The following is a 26,461-nucleotide window of genomic DNA, read 5'->3' on the forward strand; positions in this document are numbered from 1 at the left end:
AGACCGCATTGAGACGGTTGAAACGTTGCACAGAGGGAAATAAAGGATCCACTTTTTTCACTTTATCTGGAGTGCTGCCTCGTTCTTTGGATGCTATACTCATTTATAGCCGTTTGAGCCTGCGGCTGAGAGGACTTGCACCCGCAATTTTTGGTCTTGTGCTGCTGTGATTCTTTTTTGGTTTCTATATATATATATATATATAATTTAAGTGTATTAAATTTAAGAAAAAATAAAAATAAAAAAAATTAAATCTTTTAGGTTGAGGGAAGAAAAAAAAAAATCTAAAATAATGTGGTTACATAAGTGCGGACACCCTCTTATAACTGGGGATGTAAGCTGTGTTCAGAATTAAGCAATCACATTTAAAATCATGTTAAATAGGAGTCATCATTTAAAGTGCCTCTGATTAACCCTAAATAAAGTTCAGCTGCTCTAGTTGGTCTTTCCTGAAATTTTCTTAGTAAAAGCCATGGCCCACAGAGAGCTTCCAAAGCATCAGAGGGATCTCATTGTTAAAAGGTATCAGTCAGGAGAAGGGTACAAAATTATTTCAAAGGCATTAGATATACCATGGAACAAAGGGAAGACAGTCATCATCAAGTGGAGAAAATATGGCACAACAGTGACATTACCAAGAACTGAACGTGCCTCCAAAATTAATGAAAAGACGAGAAGAAAACTGGTCTGGGAGGCTACCAAGAGGCCTTCAGCAACATTAAGGAGCTGCAGGAATATCTGGCAAGTACTGGCTGTGTGGTACATGTGACAACAATCTCCCGTATTCTTCATATGTCTGGGCTATGGGGTAGAGTGGCAAGATAAAAGCCTTTTCTTACGAAGAAAAACATCCAAGCAAGGCTACATTTTTCAAAAACACATCTGAAGTCTCCCAAAAGCATGTGGGAAAAGGTGTTATGGTCTGATGAAACCAAGTTTGAACTTTTTGGCCATAATGCCAAAAGATATGTTTGGCGCAAAAACAACACTGCACATCACCAAAAGAACACCATACCCACAGTGAAGCATGGTGGTGGCAGCATCAAGCTTTGAGGCTGTTTTTATTCAGCTGAAACTGTGGCCTTAGTTAAGCTAGAGGGAATTTGAACAGTTTTAAATACCAGTCAATATTGGCACAAAACCTTCAGGCTTTATCTTTCAGCATGACAACGACCCAAAGCATACATCCAAAATCAACCAAGTGTCATGGAACCATGAACCAGACGTACAACAAGAGATAAGTGGAAAATAAGAAGGTTTTATTGAAGAGCAAGCCGTAAGCAAAGTCCGAACGGATGGCTAAACCGAAGCAGGGTCTTGCGGAGACAGAGGTCAGGAACCAGAAGGGTAGTCAGACGAAGCCAGGAACAGGAACCAACGGGGTAGTCAGACGAAGCCGGAATCAGGAACCAACGGGGTAGTCAGACGAAGCCGGAATCAGGAACCAACGGGGTAGTCAGACGAGGCCAGGATCAGGAACCAGAAGCAGCAGCAGTCTTGGAAGCATGTGAACACAGGAGGACCAAGCAAGGAACTGAAGCCACAGACCTCCTATATATATGAGCTGGGCATCCAGCTCCTCCCAGTGGGAAGGAGGAGCCGCAGGGTGGGAGGCTACAAGAAAACCCAGAAACCAAGATGGCCGCCAGCACATGTCAAACGAAGGGAACAGCAAGGAGGTAAGACCATGACAGTACCTCCCCCTCAAGGGCCCCTCCTCCGCGGAGTAAGGAACGGTTTCTGAGGGAAGCGTGCGTGGAAGGCTCGGAGCAAAGCAGGAGCATGGACATCTGCGGAGGGAACCCAGGAACGCTCCTCTGGACCATAACCACGCCAATGGACCAAAAACTGCACCCGGCCGCGGACCAGGCGTGAGTCCAGGATATTGCTCACCTCATACTCCTCACGATTGCCCACTTGGACCGGACGAGGCCGAGGAATCGAGGAAGTGAAACGATTACACACCAGTGGCTTCAACAGGGAGACATGAAACACGTTGGAGATCCGCATGCCAGGAGGAAGCGCAAGGGCATAGGCTACCGGGTTTACCCTGCGAAGCACTCGGAAGGGACCAACAAAGCGAGGCGCCAGCTTGGGAGTGGGCACTCGAAGGTTGAGGTTGCGGGTGGACAACCATACGCGGTCTCCGACCTGGTAGGAAGGAGCGGGCGCTCGTCTGCGATCAGCCTGGAGTTTCTGGCGCTGCGCAGAGACCTCAAGGGACCTCTGGATCTGTACCCAAGAAGCACGTAGGACGGAAAGGTGATCCTCCACAGCCGGAATATCCTGGGGAGAGAATACCTCCGGTAACACGGCAGGTTGGAACCCATAATTGGCCATGAAGGGAGACGTCCCAGAGGAAGAGTTCACCGCCGTGTTCCTGGCAAACTCAGCCCAAGGCAGGAGGTCAACCCAATTGTCTTGGTGATCGGAGACATAGCAACGAAGGAATTGCTCCAAGGCCTGATTGGATCGTTCTGCGGCCCCATTGGACTGAGGGTGGTAGGCCGAGGAGAAAGAGAGATGAATCCCCAACTGGGAGCAAAAGGCGCGCCAGAACCTGGACACAAACTGACTCCCCCGATCCGACACAATCTCCTTGGGCAAACCGTGCAACCGGAAGACCTCCCTGGCAAAAATCGAGGCCAACTCTTGTGCAGAGGGTAACTTCTTGAGAGGAACACAGTGGCACATTTTGGAAAACCGATCCACAATCATGAGAATGACCGTATGGCCTCGGGATGCAGGGAGGTCCACAATGAAATCCATCCCCAGGTGTGACCATGGACGCTCCCCGGTGGCTATGGGTTGCAAAAGGCCCAACGGAAGGTGCCGAGGGGACTTACTCTGGGCACAAACGGAGCATGCCGCTACATATGCGGCGATGTCGGAACGTAGAGAAGGCCACCAGAACAGACGTGAAACCGCCCAGGACAGCTGATTCTTTCCAGGGTGCCCCGCGGCCTTGGAGTTATGGTAGGTTCGCAACAACCGAGTGCGCAACTCCTCAGGCACAAAACATCTGCCGTTGGGTCTCCCAGAGGGAGCACCAGATTGAGCCGCCAAAATCTGCTCACCCAGAGGAGAAGTCAGGCTGGTGCGAATAGCGGCCAGGATCTGATTCGGGGGTATGACCGTAGTCGGAATCGACTCCTCCCCGGACAGCTCGGAGTACTGCCGTGATAAGGCATCCGCTCTGATGTTCTTGGAGCCGGGTAGGTAGGAGACCACGTAATTAAAACGTGACAAGAACAGAGCCCATCTGGCCTGACGTGGTGTCAATCTCTTGGCCTCAGAGAGGTAGGTCAGATTCTTGTGGTCCGTCAGGATGAGAACCGGAACCACCGAGCCCTCGAGCAAGTGCCTCCATTCTTTAAGGGCCTGCACGATGGCCAATAACTCCCTGTCACCAATCTGATAGTTGCACTCCGCGGAAGACAGTTTCCGGGAGTAAAACCCACAAGGAAGCAGAGGACCCTCTGGTGTTCTACGCTGAGACAGGAGGGCGCCTACTCCCGTCTCAGACGCGTCCACCTCGAGGACAAAAGGCAACCCAGGGTTGGGATGCGACAGAATCGGAGCCGACACAAAGGCGGACTTTAGAGCCTCAAAAGCTCGGATGGCCTCGAGCGGCCAGACCTGAGGATTACTGCCCTTCCTGGTCAGATCCGTGAGAGGCTTGGCTAGCATGGAAAAGTCCCTGATGAACTTCCGATAATAATTGGCGAAGCCCAAAAAGCGCTGCAGGGCACGAAGCCCACTGGGCTGGGGCCACTGTAAGACAGCCGAAACCTTCTCAGGATCCATGGAGAACCCCTCAGCGGAAATGATGTAACCTAAGAAGGTTACCTGGGATCGGTGAAATTCGCATTTCTCAAGCTTACCGAACAGCTTGTTCTCTCGTAAGCGTTGCAACACTCGTCTGACATCCAGAATGTGGGCCTCCATGGATGCAGAATATACCAAGATGTCATCCAAATAGACCACCACACACTGCTGCAACAGGTCACGGAAAACATCGTTGATGAATTCCTGGAAGACTGCGGGCGCATTGCACAACCCAAAGGGCATAACCAAGGATTCATAATGACCGGTCCTGGTGTTAAACGCGGTCTTCCACTCATCGCCCGCCTTGATCCTTACCAGGTTATATGCCGCCCTCAGGTCGAGTTTGGTAAAGACCGTGGCCCCTTTGAGGCGATCGAACAACTCGGAAATCAAGGGTATCGGGTAAGCGTTCTTGATCGTGATGCGATTGAGACCCCTGTAATCGATGCAAGGCCTCAACTCGCCGCCCTTCTTTTTCACAAAGAAAAATCCAGCCCCTGCCGGGGACGAGGATTTGCGAATGTGTCCGCGTGAAAGCGCCTCCCTCACGTACTCCTCCATGGCCTCATTCTCCGCTACCGACAGTGGATAGACTTTGCCACGAGGAGGAACGGCACCGGATTGTAACTCTATGGCACAATCGTATGGGCGGTGCGGAGGTAGGGCAACCGCGCGCACCTTATCGAATACATCCCGGTACTCTTCGTATTCAGGAGGCAACAGAGAGTCCGAGGAAGTACACAGCAACTTGACAGGCCCATGGATGCAACTAGCCCCACACTGCGGTGACCACGAGAGGATCTCGACCGATCTCCAATCGAAAGTCGGATTATGCTTCTGGAGCCAGGGGTACCCCAAGACCACCGAGTAGTGTGGAGACGAAATAACCTGGAGACAGACCGACTCTCTGTGAACGGCACCAATGGCTATCCCCACTGGAAGGGTCTCATGAGTCACGTGTGGCGGCAGAAGGGGTCTGCCGTCTATCGCCTCAAGAGCCAGTGGGGAACCTCGAGGCTGCAGAGGAATGGAATTGGCGGCAACGAACACTCTATCAATGAACAAACCACCAGCACCAGAGTCCACCAACGCCTGGGTCGTCACCGAGCCCCCGACCCAGGAGAGGACAACCGTGATCAGTGGTTTGTCAACACGGGAAACCGGGGACGAGGAGACTCCACCCAAGATCTGCCCCCGACAGGACCTCAGGTGCGAGCGTTCTCCCGGACGGTTCGGACATGCCAACCGAAAATGCCCACCGAGACCACAGTACATGCATCGGCCCTCGCGTCTCCGGAGTACCCTCTCCCCCTCAGACAGGCGAGCAAACCCCCGCTGCATGGGTTCACCCCCAGACAAGTCATCCCCAGGAGGCGTGGGAGGAGAGGGAGGCACGGGTGGGACAGCAAACGTAGGCGCCAATCTGTTAGGAGACCTCCGCAGGCTCTCCTTAAAGGAAGGTCTCTCCCTGAGTCTGGTGTCAATCAAAATCAGGAAAGAAATAAGAGACTCGAGCTCCACTGGTAGGTCCTTAGCTGCAACCTCATCCTTCAAGGCATCCGAGAGACCATGAGAGAAAGCAGCGACCAGAGCCTCATTATTCCAGCCCACCTCTGCTGCCAGGGTACGAAACTCAATGGCGTATTCAGCTACGGATCGTGAACCCTGTCTGATGGACATAAGGAGCTTCGCAGCAGAGGCAGCACGAGCCGGCACATCGAATACCTTCCGAAGAGAAGCAACAAAACCGGAAAACTCGGCAACCACCGGATTGTTGTTCTCCCATAAAGGGCTGGCCCAGGCCAAGGCCTTGTCCGAGAGCAGCGAGATCAAGAAGCCCACCCTTGATCTCTCAGTAGGAAAGGCATGTGGCAGCAACTCGAAGTAAATGCCCACCTGGTTAAGGAAACCTCGGCACTGAGTTGGCTCTCCCCCAAAGCGCTGTGGAAGGGGGGCAGAACCGGTCATACCCTGAAACACCACAGGCGCAGCAACAGGTGTCAGGGTAGACTCTGGCGCAACAACCGGAGCGGCAGTAGGAGCGGGCCCAGGAGCGACAACCGGCCCATCGGCAACGGAAGCTAAATGAGCCGTGCGTTCAAGCAGGGTTTGCAACGCCACAGCGAACCGACCCAACAGGTGATCCTGCTGATCAAGTCTGGCAACCAGCGTAGGTAGCGAGGGTGGCCCTGTACCGTCAGAATTCATGGCTTGGTCCTAATGTCATGGAACCATGAACCAGACGTACAACAAGAGATAAGTGGAAAATAAGAAGGTTTTATTGAAGAGCAAGCCGTAAGCAAAGTCCGAACGGATGGCTAAACCGAAGCAGGGTCTTGCGGAGACAGAGGTCAGGAACCAGAAGGGTAGTCAGACGAAGCCAGGAACAGGAACCAACGGGGTAGTCAGACGAAGCCGGAATCAGGAACCAACGGGGTAGTCAGACGAAGCCGGAATCAGGAACCAACGGGGTAGTCAGACGAGGCCAGGATCAGGAACCAGAAGCAGCAGCAGTCTTGGAAGCATGTGAACACAGGAGGACCAAGCAAGGAACTGAAGCCACAGACCTCCTATATATATGAGCTGGGCATCCAGCTCCTCCCAGTGGGAAGGAGGAGCCGCAGGGTGGGAGGCTACAAGAAAACCCAGAAACCAAGATGGCCGCCAGCACATGTCAAACGAAGGGAACAGCAAGGAGGTAAGACCATGACACCAAGGAATGGCTTCACTAGAAGAAGATTAAAGTTTTCGAATGGCCCAGCCAGAGTCCAGACCTGAATCCGATCTGTGGGGTGATCTGAAGAGGGCTGTGCACAGGAGATGCCCTCGCATCTGACAGATTTGGAGTGTTTTTTCAAAGAAGAGTGGGCAAATTTTGCCAAATCAAAATGTGCCATGCTGATAGACTCATACCCAAAAAGACTGAGCGCTTAGTTTAAGGGTGTGCACACTTATGCAACCACATTATTTTATTTTTATATTTTTTCTTCCCTCTACCTAAAAGTTTTCACAATAAAGGTGGAAAAAGTTCTGAAATTATTTATCTTTGTCTCATTTTTTTACATCACAGAAACCTGACATTTTAACAGGGGTGTGTAGACTTTTTATATCCACTGTATATAAATATATACAGTACAGACCAAAAGTTTGGACACACCTTCTTATTCAAAGAGTTTTCTTTATTTTCATGACTATGAAAATTGTGGATTCACACTGAAGGCATCAAAACTATGAATTAACACGTGGAATTATATACATAACAAAAAAGTGTGAAACAACTGAAAATATGTCATATTCTAGATTCTACAAAGTAGCCACCTTTTGCTTGAATTACTGCTTTGCACACTCTTGGCATTCTCTTGATGAGCTTCAAGAGGTAGTCACCTGAAATGGTTTTCACTTCACAGGTGTGCCCTGTCAGGTTTAATAAGTGGGATTTCTTGCCTTATAAATGGGGTTGGGACCATCAGTTGTGTTGTGGAGAAGTCCGGTGGATACAAAGCTGATAGTTCTACTGAATAGACTGTTAGAATTTGTATTATGGCAAGAAAAAAGCAGCTAAGTAAAGAAAAACGAGTGGCCATCATTACTTTAAGAAATGAAGGTCAGTCAGTCCGAAAAATTGGGAAAACTTTGAAAGTGTCCCCAAGTGCAGTCACAAAAACCATCAAGTGCTACAAAGAAACTGGCTCACATGCGGACCGCCCCAGGAAAGGAAAACCAAGAGTCACCTCTGCTGCGGAGGATAATTTCATCCGAGTCACCAGCCTCAGAAATCGCAGGTTAATAGCAGCTCAGATTAGAGACCAGGTCAATGCCACACAGAGTTCTAGCAGAAGACACATCTCTAGAACAACTGTTAAGAGGAGACTGTGTGATTCAGGCCTTTATGGTAGAATATCTGCTAGGAAACCACTGCTAAGGACAGGCAACAAGCAGAAGAGACTTGTTTGGGCTAAAGAACACAAGGAATGGACATTAGACCAGTGGAAATCTGTGCTTTGGTCTGAGGAGTCCAAATTTGAGATCTTTGGTTCCAACCACCATGTCTTTGTGTGACACAGAAAAGGTGAACGGATGGACTCTACATGCTTGGTTCCCACCGTGAAGCATGGAAGAGGAGGTGTGATGGTGTGGGGGTGCTTTGCTGGTGACACTGTTGGCGATTTATTCAAAATTGAAGGCATACTGAACCAGCATGGCTACCACAGCATCTTGCAGCGGCATGCTATTCCATCCGGTTTGCGTTTAGTTGGACCATCATTTATTTTTCAACAGGACAATGACCCCAAACACACCTTCAGGCTGTGTAAGGGCTATTTGACCATGAAGGAGAGTGATGGGGTGCTGCGCCTCCACAGTCACCGGACCTGAACCCAATCGAGATGGTTTGGGGTGAGCTGGACCGCAGAGTGAAGGCAAAAGGGCCAACAAGTGCTAAGCATCTCTGGGAACTCCTTCAAGACTGTTGGAAGACCATTTCAGGTGACTACCTCTACCTTTTGAAGCTCATCAAGAGAATGCCAAGAGTGTGCAAAGCAGTAATAAAGTTGTATCACACTTTTTTGTTATGTATATAATTCCACATGTGTTAATTCATAGTTTTGATGCCTTCAGTGTGAATCTACAATTTTAATAGTCATGAAAATAAAGAAAACTCTTTGAATGAGAAGGTGTGTCCAAACTTTTGGTCTGTACTGTATATATATATATATATATAGAGAGAGAGAGAGAGAGAGAGAGAGAGAGAGAGCAATGGACACCATTATTTTAATTATATCAGTGTAAACAAAACACTGCTCTACAGTTAAAATTTTATCCCCACTTCATTACTCACCTCTCTGCAGCTCTGACATACTGCATGCACAGTTAAACTGGCCCACCTCTTAATACACTTTTTCAGCTAATTACCCCTGATCTCTTTTTATTACTGGAGAAAGATAACAGGGCTATTGAGCATTTCAGTCCACTTCTGAATGCTGGAGATGGTGGACCAGAATTTCAGCCATTGGATAAAAAGCAGGGCTTGCTACCATAGAGAAAAATGTAATGGACGTACATGAAAACCATAAAAATATTTGTATTGAATTTATATTAAAATATGCCTTATTTGAAATGCTCTATTCATCAGACACTAATACTTTTAATTGGATAACCCCTAGCAATCAGTGTACACAAATAATATAAAAGTAAAGGTTATAAGCAATGTATAATATTTCTTCCAAGTAATGAGACATATACAGAGTCTGGACGGTCACAGAACATGTTCCTTTCTTATTTTTGTACCATCGCCTTAAGTGCTTAGAGATAATTTGACAGAGATACGAAGTGCTTTATGGAGGGTCAAAGTGAGCGCTTTCTTGCCGTCTATTCACTTCATTACACAAATCCACTATGGCAATATTCACGCTAGTCTTCCCCGACCAGGTCGTGCCTCTGGCTACCAATCAGCTTGTCCGTGAATAACATGGCATGGTAGGACTGAGTCTACTCATTCCCATGAAAGCTCTCCAGGGTTACTGGGATTGTAATAATCACCAGGACGCCCAGCTAAACACGGTAACGTACAATATACATTGCTGCATATACAGTAGCTTTGCATTTGTTCTGTGTTCTGAATTTGCTTGCAGGAACTAACAGACATTTTGACAAACTATAACAAGAAAGTAGAACGTGGAGTCTTCTCTTCAGAGCGATGTCAGAATGAGGACACAAGAAACCTAAAGCATCTAATAGCAAAAATCATACTTTCATCTTCAAAGCCTGACAGTTACTGTTAGATATTTCTTTACTTGAGTAAAAGTAAAGGTAAATGTTCATAACCTGTGAAATATTGAAGCAGTGCATGATAAAGTGTGAGTGTAATGTCTGCTTTGAACTAGGAGCATCTATACCCATGTACTTCAGTGGTATACCTAACATAGAAGTGGGTCATGTAGCTGGTAGGTGGCTAATAGTGGGAAGGGGCACAGCATGAAGCTTCTTTTTATGTTTTCCATCTAAAAGTCATAGGGTTTTCCTGCAGTCATCACTGCCACGGAGTTGTACAAATCCAAACGCAGTTAACTCTGCGTAGAGGTGGCTACATGCAGCCAATATTTTATCAGGTGACTCTTACTAACTGAGGAGCAGCTGGTGATATGGAGCACTATACATCGCTGCCAACCTGATCGTTTTGTAATGGGCAGTGAGAGGCGGGCGTTGAGTGATGCAGTTGGAATCCAGTGGCAGGGACCACCATGGGTCCAGCGACTCTAAAGATTTTCAACCCCTTTAAATCTGTTTGTATAGTACCATCTGCTGTTTGTTCTTTTTCATATCTCTCTGTCCACCTCAGTAACATTGCTGAGGTGGACGCACATGCTTAGTTCAATCCTTCAACTGCCACCTGCCATATCTACTGTTAGAAATACTTACAGGGAGACAGCTGCAGCAGAAAGGACAGTCCTCCTAAGAAAAGACACACCCACTGAGAAAGGACACGCCTCTGAGGTCTCAGCCTGAAGAGAATGTAGCACAGCAATGAATTGGAGAAGCTCTGGATCCAAGCGAGGAACAGGACTGGTTTCAAGCTTTGTTAGAAAGAGATTCTCATGTATTCTACTATGTACAGTAAAAGTTGTTAAGGATTAGACATTTATTATATGACTAATATGAGATGTATTGAGTTAATCTGTTCCAAAGACCTCATCTGACTGCTCATGTGGGGTCAGCAAAGAAATTGCTTTCTCTGGAAGCCAAGATTGGCCATAGTCACCCAGAGGGTATATTCTACCTGTAACAGGGCAGTGAGTGTGGACCCAGTGTGCCAACTAAGCAGCTTGACCTTTGCCAACCCTAAAGGCATTATTCTGGTATTTCCCCTTTAACCCTTGTACAGGAATGTGGACTTTGCTGCAGGGGAGCAACCAGACTGCGACCTCCTGGGATAGTCCTGGCATAGTCTGCAGTTGATCCATGGGGGTCAAAGATTCAGATGCAAGCACCGGGAAATCCGCCTGGAGATAACGCAAGTATAACACAGGAGAAGTCTGAAAAGGAACCATGACTCAGAACAGGTTTTGAGATCAAGTCAAGGCAACCACACAGATAACACAGACATGGGTAAACACAGAATGGGTGGGCAGGCAGGGTAAAGGTGGAGGCACAGCAAGGTAGGCAGACTGGGTATTGAACTGAAGCACAGACTGGACTGCACTGAAGTGGGAGGTCAGGAGCACACAGGCAGGAGTAGTAAAAGGCTGGAGGACAGGAAAACAAGCAGGAATAATGCAGGTAAATCGCAGAAAAATGGCAGAAGCCACACACCAGGGAACCAAAATTTCAGGCACCCTATGACTGGAAAGTGCCTAAAATACCCAGGGACCCCTAGCCATTGGCTGGAGAAGTACAATATTTGGAAGTACACACACTGACCCTTTAAAAGGCCGGATGTGAGTGCATGTGTGCCCTAATTTGACAGAGACCAGAAGACCAGGCAGAAGAATGCAGGCCACATCTTGGCCGCCGGATGGCACAGTGAGTGATGTGGCATCCATGCCGACTGGGTATAGCAGGGCAGCGACAGACACACACTACCAACATAACACTACCTTTATCTAAACCAAGTAACTAGGCCACAATCCAAATTACTCCACAGGACCACCCACAAACAGCTGGATTTCTAAAGCTGACTTAGCAAGAGCAAAAAATAACTTTGGCCTGTCGCAGATTTGATAAATTTGTCTTAGAAGTAAAACGACAGAAAAGTCACAATTTACAAACTAAACACAAACCCAGTCTGATAAATTAGGGGCTGTGTACCTACGTATGCACCTGCGTACACACCTACTGTAAGTATGATAAGAAATCAAAAACATTTTGAACGTCATACTCTTCCCTAGAGAATGTATGTGGTATCAGCTGCTCAGGAGCAAAGAAGCAGACGCGATAGTAACATGTTAAGTGATAAATCAATGGTTTCAATTTTGTCATCATTAACTCTCAATAACCCAATTAAAATGACAGTCTAACAAAGTGCTCCCGCGGCATATGTGCCGCAGCCCAAGGACAAGAAGTGTAGGGAAGTCTAAGGAAGTCAGAACAGAAACAAGGAAAGTAATTATCATTTATCAATGTCTTTTGTTTCAAGTACAAACCACAGACTGTTCAATCTTCTTTACTTATTTGCCAATCCAACTGTATTGATTTGTACTGTATACCATTCAACATATTCCTTAAACACATCTAAAAACGCGTTACAAAATGATTTATTTCTAGGTTCAGGAAAATATGGTCCGCAACATGAACTTCAGAGCAAGCCTCAAGCATGACAAGGCAAATGCGAACACAGCCATAAACACAAGTGAAAAGATCTGGCATGCTGTGTGAATACCAAGTTAGGGCCTTCTGAGTTAATAAGGGGAGTCCCTCATTCAGAATTTTTATCAATTAGTCAGAGGAGAGAGTAAATAAAATGTTTCTCTTGCTCTGAAAAACTCATCTGTAGATTATGCAGACAGCCCATTGATTTTAGTAGGCACCATGTCATGTTTGTAATTGTGCTGAGGTTTCCTGCTGGGAGAGAGGCAGAAAGAGCTGTTTCACTCAAAAGAAGCTGGTCATATGTCTTTCATAGTTAATGTTCCACACACTGTCAAAAACTGGTAAAAGGAAAACTTGAGAAGCGAGGGACTGAAAGCAGTTCAGATGTAGCAAAACTTAACTTACCAGTATATATATCAAAATGTGTATTCTACAGACTGATATTCAATTTTTCTTAACAGAGTCTTTATTCATAAAAAAAAGGCAATACATCATATTCCATATAAAAACATAGAAACCTGAGTCCATTTGGTTATGTCAATTCATTTCATATCCAGACTGCTGTGTCCACATTCAGATCCATGTGCACTCCCTCGGCTTTGTATTTAGCACAATTTCCAAGCGCATGGAGCAACATATTGCACTCAGCTTTGCAACGTTTCAGGGGACACGCCCTCCTTTTCGAAGAGGGTGTACCTGGACAACCGACACCCAGGACCCCTGCCAATCAGCTGTTCAAGAAGGCTGCGGTGCTGTCACTAGTGCTGCGGCCTTCTCTCAGCTTCCCCTAGGCCAGTGACACGTACCAAGCACAGTCGCTATACAACGTATGGAGCTGTGCTTGGTAAGCTCCGAGAACGCAGCGGCGCTCACAAGAGCGCTGGTGCCTTCTCAAACAGCTGATCGCCGGGAGTCCCAGGTGTCGGACCCCCACCCATCAGATACCGATGACCTATCCTGAGGATAGATCATCAGAATTAAAGTCTTGGAAAATACCATTAAACATGTTAAATACACTGTTGCAGCAAAAAAAAAAAAAAAATATTCTCTGACCTGTTAGAAAGGTACATGATGTAAACTGTTGTGAAAGTAGTCTTACCAGAGACTGTATTTGTGAGTTCTAACCTCCCTTTTGATCCTCAGCTGTGTCATGTGACCAGCACTCTGATCTCCAACTGACACAGGACAGGAAGTCAGTTACTTCTCTATTTATTCCTATGAGACTGACATTGAGGCTCCCATAGGAATACATAGAGAAGCTGCCAACCTGTCCACACATAAAATTTTGTATTATTTAGAGAGTCACATGACACAGCTAAGGATCAGAAGGGAGGTTATAACTCACAAATACAATAACCGGTAAGAAAATTACCTTCACTACAGTTCACATCATGTACCTTTCTTACAGGTCAGAGAGTAAACATTTTTGTGAGAGTGCTATTCTTTAATCCTGTTTTCTTGTATTTTAGCCTGTCTTGCCTACAGTGCTGCAATTTAAACTGTTCAATTCTTTGACATATGGACATTTGCTATAGGCCACTTCAGGGTGTTACTATGTGTCACACTGTACTGTATACTATTATGTTACCACTGATTTATAATGAATAGACAAGTCAAAAGTTACCTTTTCTTGATACTGTCGTCGTGAAGAGTCTAAGGACTGGATTAAGGCTGTGGCGTGGCCAACAAACATGGCGTAGCATGTGGCACCAACAATCATGCTCAACATAGTTATCCATAAGTCAGACATGCTAACAGGAGCCCTGGCTCCATAACCAATGCACAGCATATGGCTCATGGCTTTGAAGAGTGCATACGAGTACTGTTTTCCCCATGAATCATTCTGGAAAAAATAAAATGAGGTAGTTAATAATTTACCATTTATATATTCAAATACATAAAATGAATAACATCTGAGTAAATGTGCTCAAAAATACAGTTAAAATAAAATTCTCGTGCAAACCCCTTCATGCACGTCAAATGTATGTCCAGTATTCCACCTGCGCTGACAAGCAATGCCTGGGAGACCCTGTCTAGTGCCGCGAATCACACTGAGTGAAAGTGATTAGATAGTTTTCCTAACTCTCCCATGTATCTAGTCACGCTTCCACATCAATGGTATTTGGCTTAAGGGGAAGAACATTCCTGTGTGTCTGTGAAACTAACGATAGACGATTATTCTGAGTAAAGACCTACAACACTTGATAGTCTCTGGATAGTGAATATATATCTTGCACTGTATACATTCCGCTACAGCTTCTGTGGCACTGTAGAATGGCTTGCCTGTTGGCCTTGCCCCAATATTACAGGCCATTCTAACTGGGTTGAGCATGGGCTTAAAGGGGTTTTACAGCTTTTTCTTACTGATGATCTATCCTCTGAATGGATCATCAGCATCTCATCCGACACCCGGAACCCCCGTCGATCAGCAGTTTGAGAAGGCAGAGGCGCTGGCAGTAGCGCCGTGGCCCCCTCACTGTTTCCCGTAGGCCCACTGATGTCACGACTAGTAATACAGTGAAGGAGTTTAAGCATGCATGGGATAGGCATAAGGCCATCCTTCATATAAGATAGGGCCAGGGACTATTCATAGGATTCAGATATATTGGGCAGACTAGATGGGCCAAATGGTTCTTATCTGCCGTAATCACTAACCTGAGCGCAGCTAAGCCCCATTGAAGTGAACGGGGCTCGGCCTGATGTATAGATCATCAGTAAGAAAAAGCTCTTTAAGTGTTGCCCCTTTGTCCACAACACCAATTACCACTCTTATACATTTTTATATGACTTTGTTATCAGGCTGGGTTCACATCACAGTTCATTTTTCCATTCTTCTGATCCGTCAGAAAAACAGAAAAATGAACGGAAAAAAATCTGACCCTGTATTTTAAGCATCCGTTATTCTCAGTTAGGCCGGGTTCACATCACTGCTTCCTTTTCCATTCTTTTGACTTTTTTTCCATCTAAAAAAGCTCATAGACAGAATCGGCTTAAACAAATATAAAATGTGCATAATGGACGGTCAGGATTTGTTTTTTGTTTTTTACATCCTCATTTCTGTTGTCGACAAATATGCAAAGCAAATGGGGAATGAACGATGGTAATAGTGATCATTTATCCCCTTTCACTTTGCATATGGCCCTTTAAACGAGCGCCGACTGACTTGTATATTGTCAATTGGCTCTCGTTAATGGTCAGGCATCTGCCTATTTAATAGGACCCAATGTACTGCTACCAGTTTAACACGTTGGGTGAGTTTTCACTGTTGGGATCCGTGAACTAACACTGCCAATCAATACAACAAAGGATCGTGCTCATCATGACGTCGCTACAATTTTTAGTTCTGAGATCTCAGAATTTCAGAATATCTCCAAATTACATAAATGCTGACAGTGTGCCCATAAGGCTGTAATGCACATTTCCCTGGATCTGCCAGCAACAGAAAAGATTTCCTGTTTGTGCAGGTACCAACCACACCTCTGTATTATATGAACAAAAAAAAGATGAATAAGTGCTTAAAGGAGTTTTCAGGGTCTAGATATTGATGTCCTATCTTTAAAAATGGTGATCAATACCAGAATGGTGCGGATCCAACACCCCCATCGCAGCAATAGTCCAGTAGTTTCTGGTGCTGGCATACTGCAGCTCAGCAGCTATTCACATGGATGGCACAGGACACTGGTACACCGGAACCTTGAGCTTCCAGCTCTGTTGACTGTGGCTTCATAAAACAGCTGATCTGTGGGGTAATGGGTGTCAGACCCCAACTGATCTGATATTGATGACCTATCTTTAGGATAGATCATCAATATCTAAGTCCCGAAATACCCCTTTAACTGCCCTTCCATTTTTTGTTTGAGTAAGGTGGAGTACCCCTTGGACCATCTCCTCTTTTCATGTTTGGAGATGCTGAGTGTAGGCAAGCTATTATACCTAAATGATAAAGTACATGGATGATATACTATACTGGACTGTAGTATTCAGGGTAAATTGCCGTGTTGGCACTTTGTGATAAATAAGTGGGTTTTGGGTTATAGTTTTGGCACTCAGTCTGTAAAAGGCTCACCATTATTGACCTATCCTGAGGATAGGTCATCAGTAAAAAAAATCTCTTTCAATTCCAAGTCACTGTATGTATGGAAAAAGTGTTCAAGAACATGATATGACAGAATAAAAAGAACATGTACAATAAACATGTCCTTAATAAATGAGAGACTGATAGAGAAGGAGAGAAGACACTGCCCACAAGGGTTAAAATCTATCCGCAAAGCTACACGCCCTATATCTCCTCCTCCATCTCTGCCTACCACACTCTCTGTGCGTTATGTTAAGGGTCAGTTCACACAGAGCTTTTTGTGCTGATTTTGGAGTGTTTCTGCCTCAAAATCCGCTCCAAATCTGCTCCAAAAACACCTCAAAACAGCCTCCTATTCATTTCAATGGGTAGCAGCACTTGCTTCTCTTTAAGACGTTTTAAAGAGACGCAGCATATTCCTATCTTGAAGCAGAATCAGCGCTGATTTTCCCATTTAAATTAATCGGAAGCCGAAAAAAAAACACCATTTGAGATGTGCACACACGCATGTTTTATCACGTGTAATCGCACCATTTAAAAGATTGTGGGAAAGGTACTATAAAATGTAATAAAGTAAAAAATCTGCCTGAAAAAACGCTTTACCAAAAACGCATCAAAAATCGTGCATGATTTTGAGACATAAACATCTGATTGGGGTCAGCCTTGATTTTTTACAGGTGTATTTTGAAAATCAGCTGTGTGAACTGACCCTAACCCTCTAGTCTAATTGTCAAGGCTTCTCTTGTGCTTCACCAGTTCTCTGGAAGGTGCTACCATGGACAATAAGGGTATTTCCCAATATTCACAGTTTTAGGAGTTCCCTAAAGACACCTAGTTCTAGGCAGGACCATAACATTCCCAATTCTGAATCCTTTTGTCTTACCTCCCCCTTCTTCTACATTATTGCTCCGAACCTGATCCCTTCATTCAACAGTGTCCCTCACATTCATACTCACACATATCCAGATGCAACTTTACGTATGTGCATTGCTTTATTTCTTCCGATATCACTGCTATAGATGCTATAATTACTCGATAAAGCTATGTACCAGACAAGATAATTACAACTTTACATACTTTTACAAGTGCTAACACCTGAACTGTAACTTCCCACAGCATGGATCAAATTATAATAAGTTATGTGCCTCATTACCATACATTAGCATGATGTTAATTCTAATTAGCTTAATTATAAGGTGTATATTTGCATATGTTTATGTTGGTAAATAGGTTCAATTGAAAACTAACACCTTGTCATTCAAGTTTAATTTATTCAGTCGACATTATGAGGAGGAACAATCTTCCATAGGAACAATGTCAGACCCTCTATTTGGGGTTCTGTCTGTTAGCCCCTATATTGCGGATCATCACTTTGGTCCTTTATATAGCGCCCACATATTCTGCAGTGTTGTACACATACTTTCATCACTCTCTGTTCCCACTCAGATACTAAATCGACATTCCAAGTTTAGTACGTGTTGGGGTTCTTTTGGAGTGCGGAAGGAAACCGGAGTACCTAGAGCAGGCATGTCCAAACTGCGGCCCTCCAGCTGTTGCAAAACTACAACTCCCAGCATGCCTGGATAGCTTACAGCTATTAGGGCATGCTGGGAGTTGTAGTTTTGCAACAGCTGGAGGGCCGCAGTTTGGACATGCCTGACCTAGAGGAAACCCACACAAACATGGGGAGAACAGACCAACTCCTTTCAGATGTTGCTATTGATTGGACTGGGACCCAGGACCTCAGTCCCGCAAGGCAAGAGTGCTAACCACTGAGCCACCGGGCTCAGGGCCGGTGCAAGGATTTTTGCCAAGACAAGCGAAGCTACATTTTGGCGCCCCCCCCCCCCCACGCTTCTCCTCTCTGTGGTCCTGGTATCTTCTCTCTGCTTCAGACAATGGCTGGTTTGAGGACCCTATTTTTCGCCCTCTGAGACACACCTAGGTTTTAGAGGAGGATAATAAGAAAAAAATATTTTCCATTACACCTCAGGTCAGACCAGCAATCAGACCCCCAATGTTAATCAGACCTCAGCTCACTTCCCCAATCAGACCCCCAATGTTAATCAGACCTCAGATCAGAACCCCATGTCAGACATCATCCCCCAGCCATCAGCCCCCAATGTCAGCCATCAGACCCCCATGTCACATTTCTCCCCCTCCATGTCACATTTTTCCGCCCTCCCCCAGGGTGCGCCCTAAGGCGGCCGCTTGGTCTGCCTTATGGTAGCACCGGCCCTGACCGGGCTGCATTGACAACAGGTGTCTTGATCTATTAACTGTTGGATTTTGATAAGCACCGTGTATACTATAGTGGATGCTGTATTGCTAACAAAGCAGGTCTCTTGCTAAGGCCTTGTTCACACCTCAGTTATTTGGTCAGTTATTGTGAGCACAGAACAGGAGCAGATCTTTTCATTATGTCTGTGCAGCCTCCACTCCTGATTTTGGCTCACAATCACTGATGGAAATAACTGATCAAATAACTGATGTGTGAACAAGGCCTAACAAATACACCACTTCAGATACTCTTTGTAGAGATACAACCCACACCCCTTTAATAATGGTAAAATAATTAAGTACATGTATTAAGGGAATAAGGATAATTAGGCAAATGTATGTCCTTTTTCGCAAAATTAGTTAAATACACCAACACCAAATAGAAAACCTACAAACAATAAAGGTTAGACAAAAGACAACACTACGACTACTAATTCCATATTTACAACCGCACTTCATCTAGAGTCCTGACTACATCCAGAATGAAGACACACACATACCCATAACATTTGTTAGCATGACCTGACAGCAACACATCAGCTGGGGAGCCCGTCAGAAACTTCTATGGCTACTTTCACACTCGCGTTTTGTGTGGATCCGTCTTGTATCTGCACAGACGGAGCCGCACGAATAATGCAAACGCTTGTTTCCGTTAATAACGGATCCGTTGGCATTATTCATTTAAAAAAAAAGTCTAAGTCAAAACGGATCTGTCTTGACTCACATTGGGGGACGGATCCGTTTTCAATTGCACTATATTGTGTGAGTGAAAAACGTATCCGTCCCCATTGACTTACATTGTAAGTCTAGAAGGATCCATTAGGCGCCGCATAGTCAGACGGTCACAAAAACGCTGCAGGCAACGGAGGCCAAACGCAGCCAAATTGATGCATTCTGAACGGATCCTTATCTATTCAGAATGCATTGGGGCTTAAATGATCCGTTTTGGGCCGCTTGTGAGAGCCCTGAAACTGATCTGACAAGCGCCAGTGTGAAAGTAGTAGTAGTAGTTATCTCATAGATGAACTCCAATGCCTGAAACAGTCCAGCTTTTATACTGTTTTAACCAAAGAGCTTCATCCCCAAAAGGAATATAGCTAGATTCAGAGGTGTACGTAAGAGGGGGGGGGGGGGGGGGGGGGGTCCGCCCCTGGTGTCGGCTCTGAGGGGGGTGCCAAAAGCAATGAGCGCTTCCATCAATACAGGAAGCTGGGTCCTGTCACTCACCGCTCAGCTCCCCGCGCTCCTCCCCTCCATCAGGCCGGTGGCGCTCTGAATGGTGAAGCAGGAAGACTTCTCCCCGCTCCAACACTCAGCCTGCAGACACAGATATGGGCGGAGCCAGCCGCCCAGAAATCTGCATAAGCTCCACCCACACAGTGCTGCAGAGCGATCTGTGTCTGCAGGGGAGAGAGGACTGTGAGCTTCAGGAACAGGACAAGGTGAGTAGTTACTGTGTGTTTTTTTTTTTTATACAGAGGGGGCGCAGAGGGCTTTATTACTATGGAGGGGTACAGAGGACTTTATTACTATGGAGGGGTCACAGAGGGCATTACAAATGTGAAGGGGGCACAATAGGCATTTCTACTATGGAGGGGGGCCAGATCCAGAGGGCATTACTACAATGAAGGGGGCACAGAGGGCATTATTACTGTGAAGGAGGCACAATGGGGAGTTCTACTATGGAGGGGGCACGGAGGGCATTACTAGCACAGTGGGCATTTTTACTATTAAGGGGGCACAATGGGCATTATTACTGTGAAGGGGGCACAGTGGGCATTATTACTATGCAGTGGGCATTATTACTATAAAGTAGGCACAATGGGGATTATTAATGTGAAGGGGCACAAATAGGGCATTACAACTATTAAAGGGGCACAGAGAAGGCACAATGTGGGCATAACTACTGTGAGGGGGCACACATCTGTACAAAACTACTGTGAAAGTTGTACAATGAGGGAAATACTACTGTGAGGGGGTACAGTTCTTTTAAAGTATTGGGGGGGAGTGCTAAAGAAAGGACCCGCCCCGGGTGCCAAACACCCTAGGCACGCCACTGGCTAGATGACACAATCCATAATTAACGTCTAATACAAATACAGGAGGCGGTGCCCAGCCTATATAACAGGAAGCTGTGATCAGTGGCAGTTAACCCCTCAGGTGCCGCTGATCGCAGCTCCTTGTCAGAGGCAGGGTATGTGATTCTGCGCCAGATCACACCCGCCTCCTGTATTAAACATTAATTATCATTCGTGGCGCAGTGCGCCCTCCCCAGTATTAAAAACATTGGTGGAGCAGTGCGCCAGAACCCCCACCCCCCAGTACTAAAAACATTGGTGGTGCAGTGCGCCCCCCCCAACCCCTCCAGTATTAAAGTCATTGGTGGCAGTGGCCACAGGGTACCCTCCCCTCCTCTTTATTAGTGTGAGTGGCAGCTTCTGATCTAAGCCCCAGCAGTGTAATCCTGGGGCTACGATCGGTTACCATGGCAGCCAGGACGCTACTGAAGCCCTGGCTGCCATAGTCAGCTCCCTGCTGCTGTGTGTAGTATGCACAGGGCAGCAGGGAGAGTGTGAAGTCCTATTCACCCTAATAGAGCTCTATCAGGGTGAAAAGGACAAGGGATTAAAAGATCCCAGGTTCCTGCCCCTAAGAAGGAAATAGTTATTAAATAAACAGTAAAAAAAATTGGGTATAAACCACCCCCTTTCCCAATTTTACATATAAAGTATATAAACAATAAATAAATAAACATATCACATATTGCCACATCTGAAATGTCCAAACTATTAAAATATATAATTTAAAAAATCTCCTATGAGGTGAACGCCATAACAGAAACTATTTTTTTCAAAAATGAAAATGCGCAGAATATCGGTATAAGTCATCGGCTATAGTCCTGAAAGTTCACAGGTTATCGGTATTGGCTTTAAAAAATCTATATCGGTTGATCCCTAGCTGGAACCCCCATCGATCGATCAGCTGTAATTTGTGTGGAAACCTGGCAGTAAATGTCCATTTTCCTTTATCCCACAAGTGAAATTAAAAAGGCTTTGTGGAACTTATTGAATTTTTAATATGAGTGACACCTCCATAAATCAACTGTCTTCACACGCTCCGGCACTCGAACTACATAGCTCTCTACACCATGTAGTGCCCGGGCCTGGTTACGGTAGTGCTGCTCACTACACTGTTTAGTGGCCATGCCTGGTTACTGCACCACTGCTCCCATTCACTGAGAGCTTTCATGAGATCCTCAAGGTGAGTCTCAAAAGAACAAACAGAGAAATGGACTTCCTGTCCACACATAAAACGCTGTGTCGGTTGGAGAGTGCTGGTCACATGACACATCTGACGAGCAGAAGAAGGAGGATAAGTCACAACTATAGTCACCAGTAAGAAGATTACCTTCATTGCAATTTACATCAAGTACCTTTCTAACACATCAGAGAATATACATTTTTGTGGGAGTGCTTCTTTAAAATATTTGTAATCCCATTTTCTGTTTGTGTGGAGTACCCGCTACTGCACACATCTGTTTTCTGGTGCGAGACATGTCACATCTGTCAGCTGTCACTTTAATGATGGCAGGCAGATGTTTTCCATTGGCTGGCTTGGAAGTGTCCTAGATTTGCAAAGCAAATGCTTCAACGTGATTTGTTTGACCTATTATAGTTAGTAGTTGGATAAAGCAAATGAAAGCAAACTGAAATATGAATAAAAAGTTCCAGAATGTGCACTTTTGTATTTTACTGTATCTCAACATAAATATCTGTATCTCAAAATAAATATTTGTTATTGACTGCGGTATCCATACTCATATGCATTGGTGGATTCTTTAAAATGCACCTCCTAGTCCTATGTTCTTCTGTGGTTGTATCTCTGTAAAGCCATTGGATGGAGATAACCACAAGCGGAAATAACAACCACAAGTGGAGATAACTACAGGCGGCAATAATATAGAAAAAACAACAGTTAATATTGAAAGAACAAAACATAACATTATGTAACAGCTTACTATTTTTGGATAGAATTTAGATTGTATGAGGTATTTTAGTGCTTCAAATGCAAACCCCTATTCACATATACATTTTAGTATTTCACCTTTATTTTAATTTTTACTGCTTTCCCTTTCTTCTGGAACCCTTTTCCTGAAACCAGAAGTCCTATAGTTTTTGACACAGGAGGAAATAGTTTTCTCTCCCCTCTGTGTCGAGACATCATCTAGTCATCAGACCAGAGTAAGTAGTCACCAAGCCTCTCCCCTCTGGCCCTAACTTGCACTCTGTCTCATAAAAATAACTACCCCCACCTCCCCCGTCCCCCGTCTGTGTCACACATTGTGTGACCACAACTATTATGGAATATTCACACCTTCTGACAAGTTGTCTTTTAATTCCCCACCACATCTAGCAGATGATTCTACCTCCCCCGACCCACCTTACTATGTTCCTCTGTCCTCCCTATCCATATTGCCTCTCAATAGCTGCCCAGAGCTGATAAAATGGAAAATGTTAAAACCCCTGCATGGGCACATCCACCAGTGAATTGGGTAGACTGCAGTTTGCTGACCTCCGTGCTCACTTTCCCTTTCATCAGCTGTCCAGACGGGGTGTCTAAAAGATGTCCTATTAGGGCTTTGGAACACCATCTATAGGCAGAGATTTTAGCAAAGACTGGCTCCCATTCTGGTAGACCACCAGAAAAATACAAACTATTGAATTTTCCGTTTTGAAGGTTCTTTAGGGATTTTTTTTTATTGTGTAAAAAACCCTATACAGTGGTCTTATGGCTGCAAATGCTATCAATTTAAAACAAAAAAAATAAATAAAAACACTACTCATCTCTACTCAATCCCTCTTCGATCCATCACTGATGCTCTGGTGGTCTTGGTATTTTTTTGCAGATGACACTTGCAGCCAATCGTGGCTTCAGTGGTCACATGCCATACTAGTTGCTCCATCACTTAGCAATTGGAGCCGTCCTGCCAGTAGTATACCTCTTGACCACAGAGGCCACTGCTTGTCTGCAGCTATCAACTGCAGGCTGCTTGCAAACAAGCATGGACTGCTAGTGCCTCAGTGCTGGATTGGAGAGGGTGAAATGAAAAGTAACATTTTTATTTATTTAAAGTATTTTAGTATTTTTATTTTTTAAGAGAAGACAGATAATTTCTTGCCACTAGAGATTTTTTTTTTTTTACTGTGTGACCTCAGGCCAGACAGTTTTCAAGTAAGAAAATGTGAAAGGTATTAAAATAGTTTAAAACAATTTACTATACAGGAGGCGAATGCTAAAGAAAGTGTTTCATAAATGAGTCCCTTGGGAGCTGCTGCTGCATTCAATATATCATTGTTTGGTAAGTTAATAAAATGTAATTGCTCTGCTTCCTACTCCTGGGATTCGACACTGATAGCCATAGATTGTATCCCATTAAGTGCTCCCTGATTGTAGCATTGACAATCACCTTGCTGATGCTTTGTCTAGAATACATGGGTCTAATGTTATTCTCTTCTGTTTATAAGGCATATGTAAAACAGATACTAGCAAAAAAGTAGAAAGCCTATGTCTTAAGCATGAAAATTTCGAACAAACAGAACCGTTTTCATGCTTTAACCATAATGACCACATGATGCAAAGCCCATCTAGATAAGTATTCCTAAGTTATCATTTATGTGTGGAGTTCACCCCAGCACAGTGGTAAAAAATCAGTAGACTGTATGAATGAAAATGCATACATTCTATCATTCTGCTTGGTACCTTGATATTTTTGGTATAATTTTTTACATAAAGGGTACCCACTGTATATTAGATTCGTGTAACCTGCATATAATGAGTTTTTCACTTTCCATCATTTCCTTAAAACTGTAGAGTGAATGCCTTCTTCCTAGTGTGGATCAGAAGAAAAGAGCTGTACAATATTTCCATTAAGGGAGTTGTCCAGCTTTTAGCACTTTTTAAAATTTAAAGACCAGCCAAGTGTACCTGTAGAAAAAAATAAATAAACATACTCAACTACTCCCTGCCTCTCTTTCAAGCTCCCTGGGTCCCTGGTTCTCTTCTGCAGTCTTCTAGTCCCCATACTGTAAACTTCCAGATGGCTGGGGTCACACGCACCGTGCATGTGGTCTTATTGGTCTCAAAAGTGGCATGTCATCTAGCTGCGACATGTTGCTTGGGGATATGTCACAATGAGGCCAGTCATTGGCTTCAGTGGCGGACATGCTCCCATATGAACCAGAGGCGCTTCAAATTTAAAAAAGTGCAAGCTGGAAAACCCTTTAGGCCTTTGAAACTAGTGACCAGAGAAATTACAGGGCCGTACTCCCGCAACAAGTCCGGCCACGCTATTACTGCGCCGCCGGTGTTGCTCTATTGCTGTGGCAACCAGAGCTGCTGCTAGCGAAGGTGGTCAGCCTATCTGGGAGCAAAGACGCTAGACCAATTAGTGTTGGCACCAGTGTCATGTGTTTCCTGAAGGCGGGGTATTAGTTGTCTGCGATTTATTCTACTTGCCTCACAAACTTAATTTGTGTTTCATGTGGATTCCTAGACGTCTGACCTTTGGCCTGTCTGACTTCCCCTTTTGTATCCCCTAAGTAGGTCCTGCGCATCTAGTCAGGTCAGTGACAGTCGACCAGTTAGGGGCCGCTGTTTAGTGAGGATGGTCCATGTAGGAAGGGACAGTGGTGTGGATGAAGATCAGGACTGCACTATTCCCTATCTGATGTGACAGTTTATCTAGCTAATTGAAAACAGATACAAATGAATCTTACTCTAAAGCACCAAATTTGCCATAACTTGCTAGTGTAGTTAATTGGGCAGATTTACTATTGAAAATGCGCCAGAATGTTGACATAATTTGCATTAAAAAAACTGGTGTACATGCCTTGTACCACGTTTATTATCTGTTTAAAACACTTTTTCCACCTCGGCAGACATGAGGGCATGGTTTAGTGGAAAGTGGACTTCGCTTTGCCAGAGGGGTGGCTTAAATGTGAAATCATCTATCAAAAATGTGCCAAAGATTATAGATTAGACAGTGTAAAGATCTATCATTCAGCGGCAGCCACTGTGTTATATTTGGCACAGTGTAAGAATGTATAAGTTTACACAGTATATTGCATAGTATTACAAAATCTGCTCCAAAGTGTTTATGGTAATATCCCTGGGGTCTAGGGCAGGGAAGGAATTTACTTTTGCAACACTAGTGGTCTAGAGCAATGAAAGGGATAATGTGTGCATCCTTAGTGGTCTAGGGCAGGGAAGGGGTTAATGCCAGTATCCCTATTAGTCTTTCTCTCTTACGCAGATGGTACCCTCATGTCCTTCTCTCATAGACTGCTTTTTATGCCCGCTTTGTTACACTGACAACTCTTCCTGCCCCACGTTTTTACCCATACTGCTCCCTATTTCTTGTCTGTAACAAAGACTGCTCCCTATGCCCCCCTTTGTTACACAGAATACTCCCCAACCGCTTTTCTGTAACAAAGGCTGCTCCCCATGCCCCCCTCTAGAATACAGACTGGTTCTCATGCTCCCTTTTGTTACCTAGTCAATAACGGTAACACAATCCTCCCCATACACTGATGAGCAAAAGGGTAGCAATGTTCTGAACTTTTGACTTTCAGGCTCCATATTTCACCATCGACTATAGCTTCAAATGTGAGACTACAATCATTTTATCTCATACATAAATTGGACTTGCAACTATTTTGCATATAATTAGTAACACAGATTCTTGTCATGTAACTGAATTGTTACTGTTTTGCTAATGGTGGTGGAACAATCCTTTTTCTTCTTGTATACTACAAATTACAACCTGTTCTCACATTCTCAAATAGCTCAGTGTGTTATTAGGTTAATTCAAGGGAAAGGTCAATGATTTAAATCCAGGAGCATCCATGAAGAATATTTCCCAAGAAAACAGAAACCGCATCATACAGCTTATCGATAGCGGTATCTTGGCCAAGA

At 44.9% G+C, this 26,461-nt stretch overlaps 1 protein-coding gene across 1 annotated transcript in view; it reads right to left on the minus strand.

The window, feature by feature from the left end:
• Positions 1 to 26,461, minus strand: part of HCN1 (hyperpolarization activated cyclic nucleotide gated potassium channel 1) — a 456,888-nt gene that overhangs the window by 136,756 nt on the left and 293,671 nt on the right. The window contains exon 4 of the mRNA XM_044276220.1: positions 13,757 to 13,975. Coding sequence (XP_044132155.1) covers positions 13,757 to 13,975 — 219 coding nt within the window. The remainder of the gene's footprint in view (positions 1 to 13,756; positions 13,976 to 26,461) is intronic.

Source organism: Bufo gargarizans, chromosome 1 (genome assembly GCF_014858855.1).
Source record: "Bufo gargarizans isolate SCDJY-AF-19 chromosome 1, ASM1485885v1, whole genome shotgun sequence".
Lineage (NCBI taxonomy): Eukaryota > Metazoa > Chordata > Amphibia > Anura > Bufonidae > Bufo > Bufo gargarizans.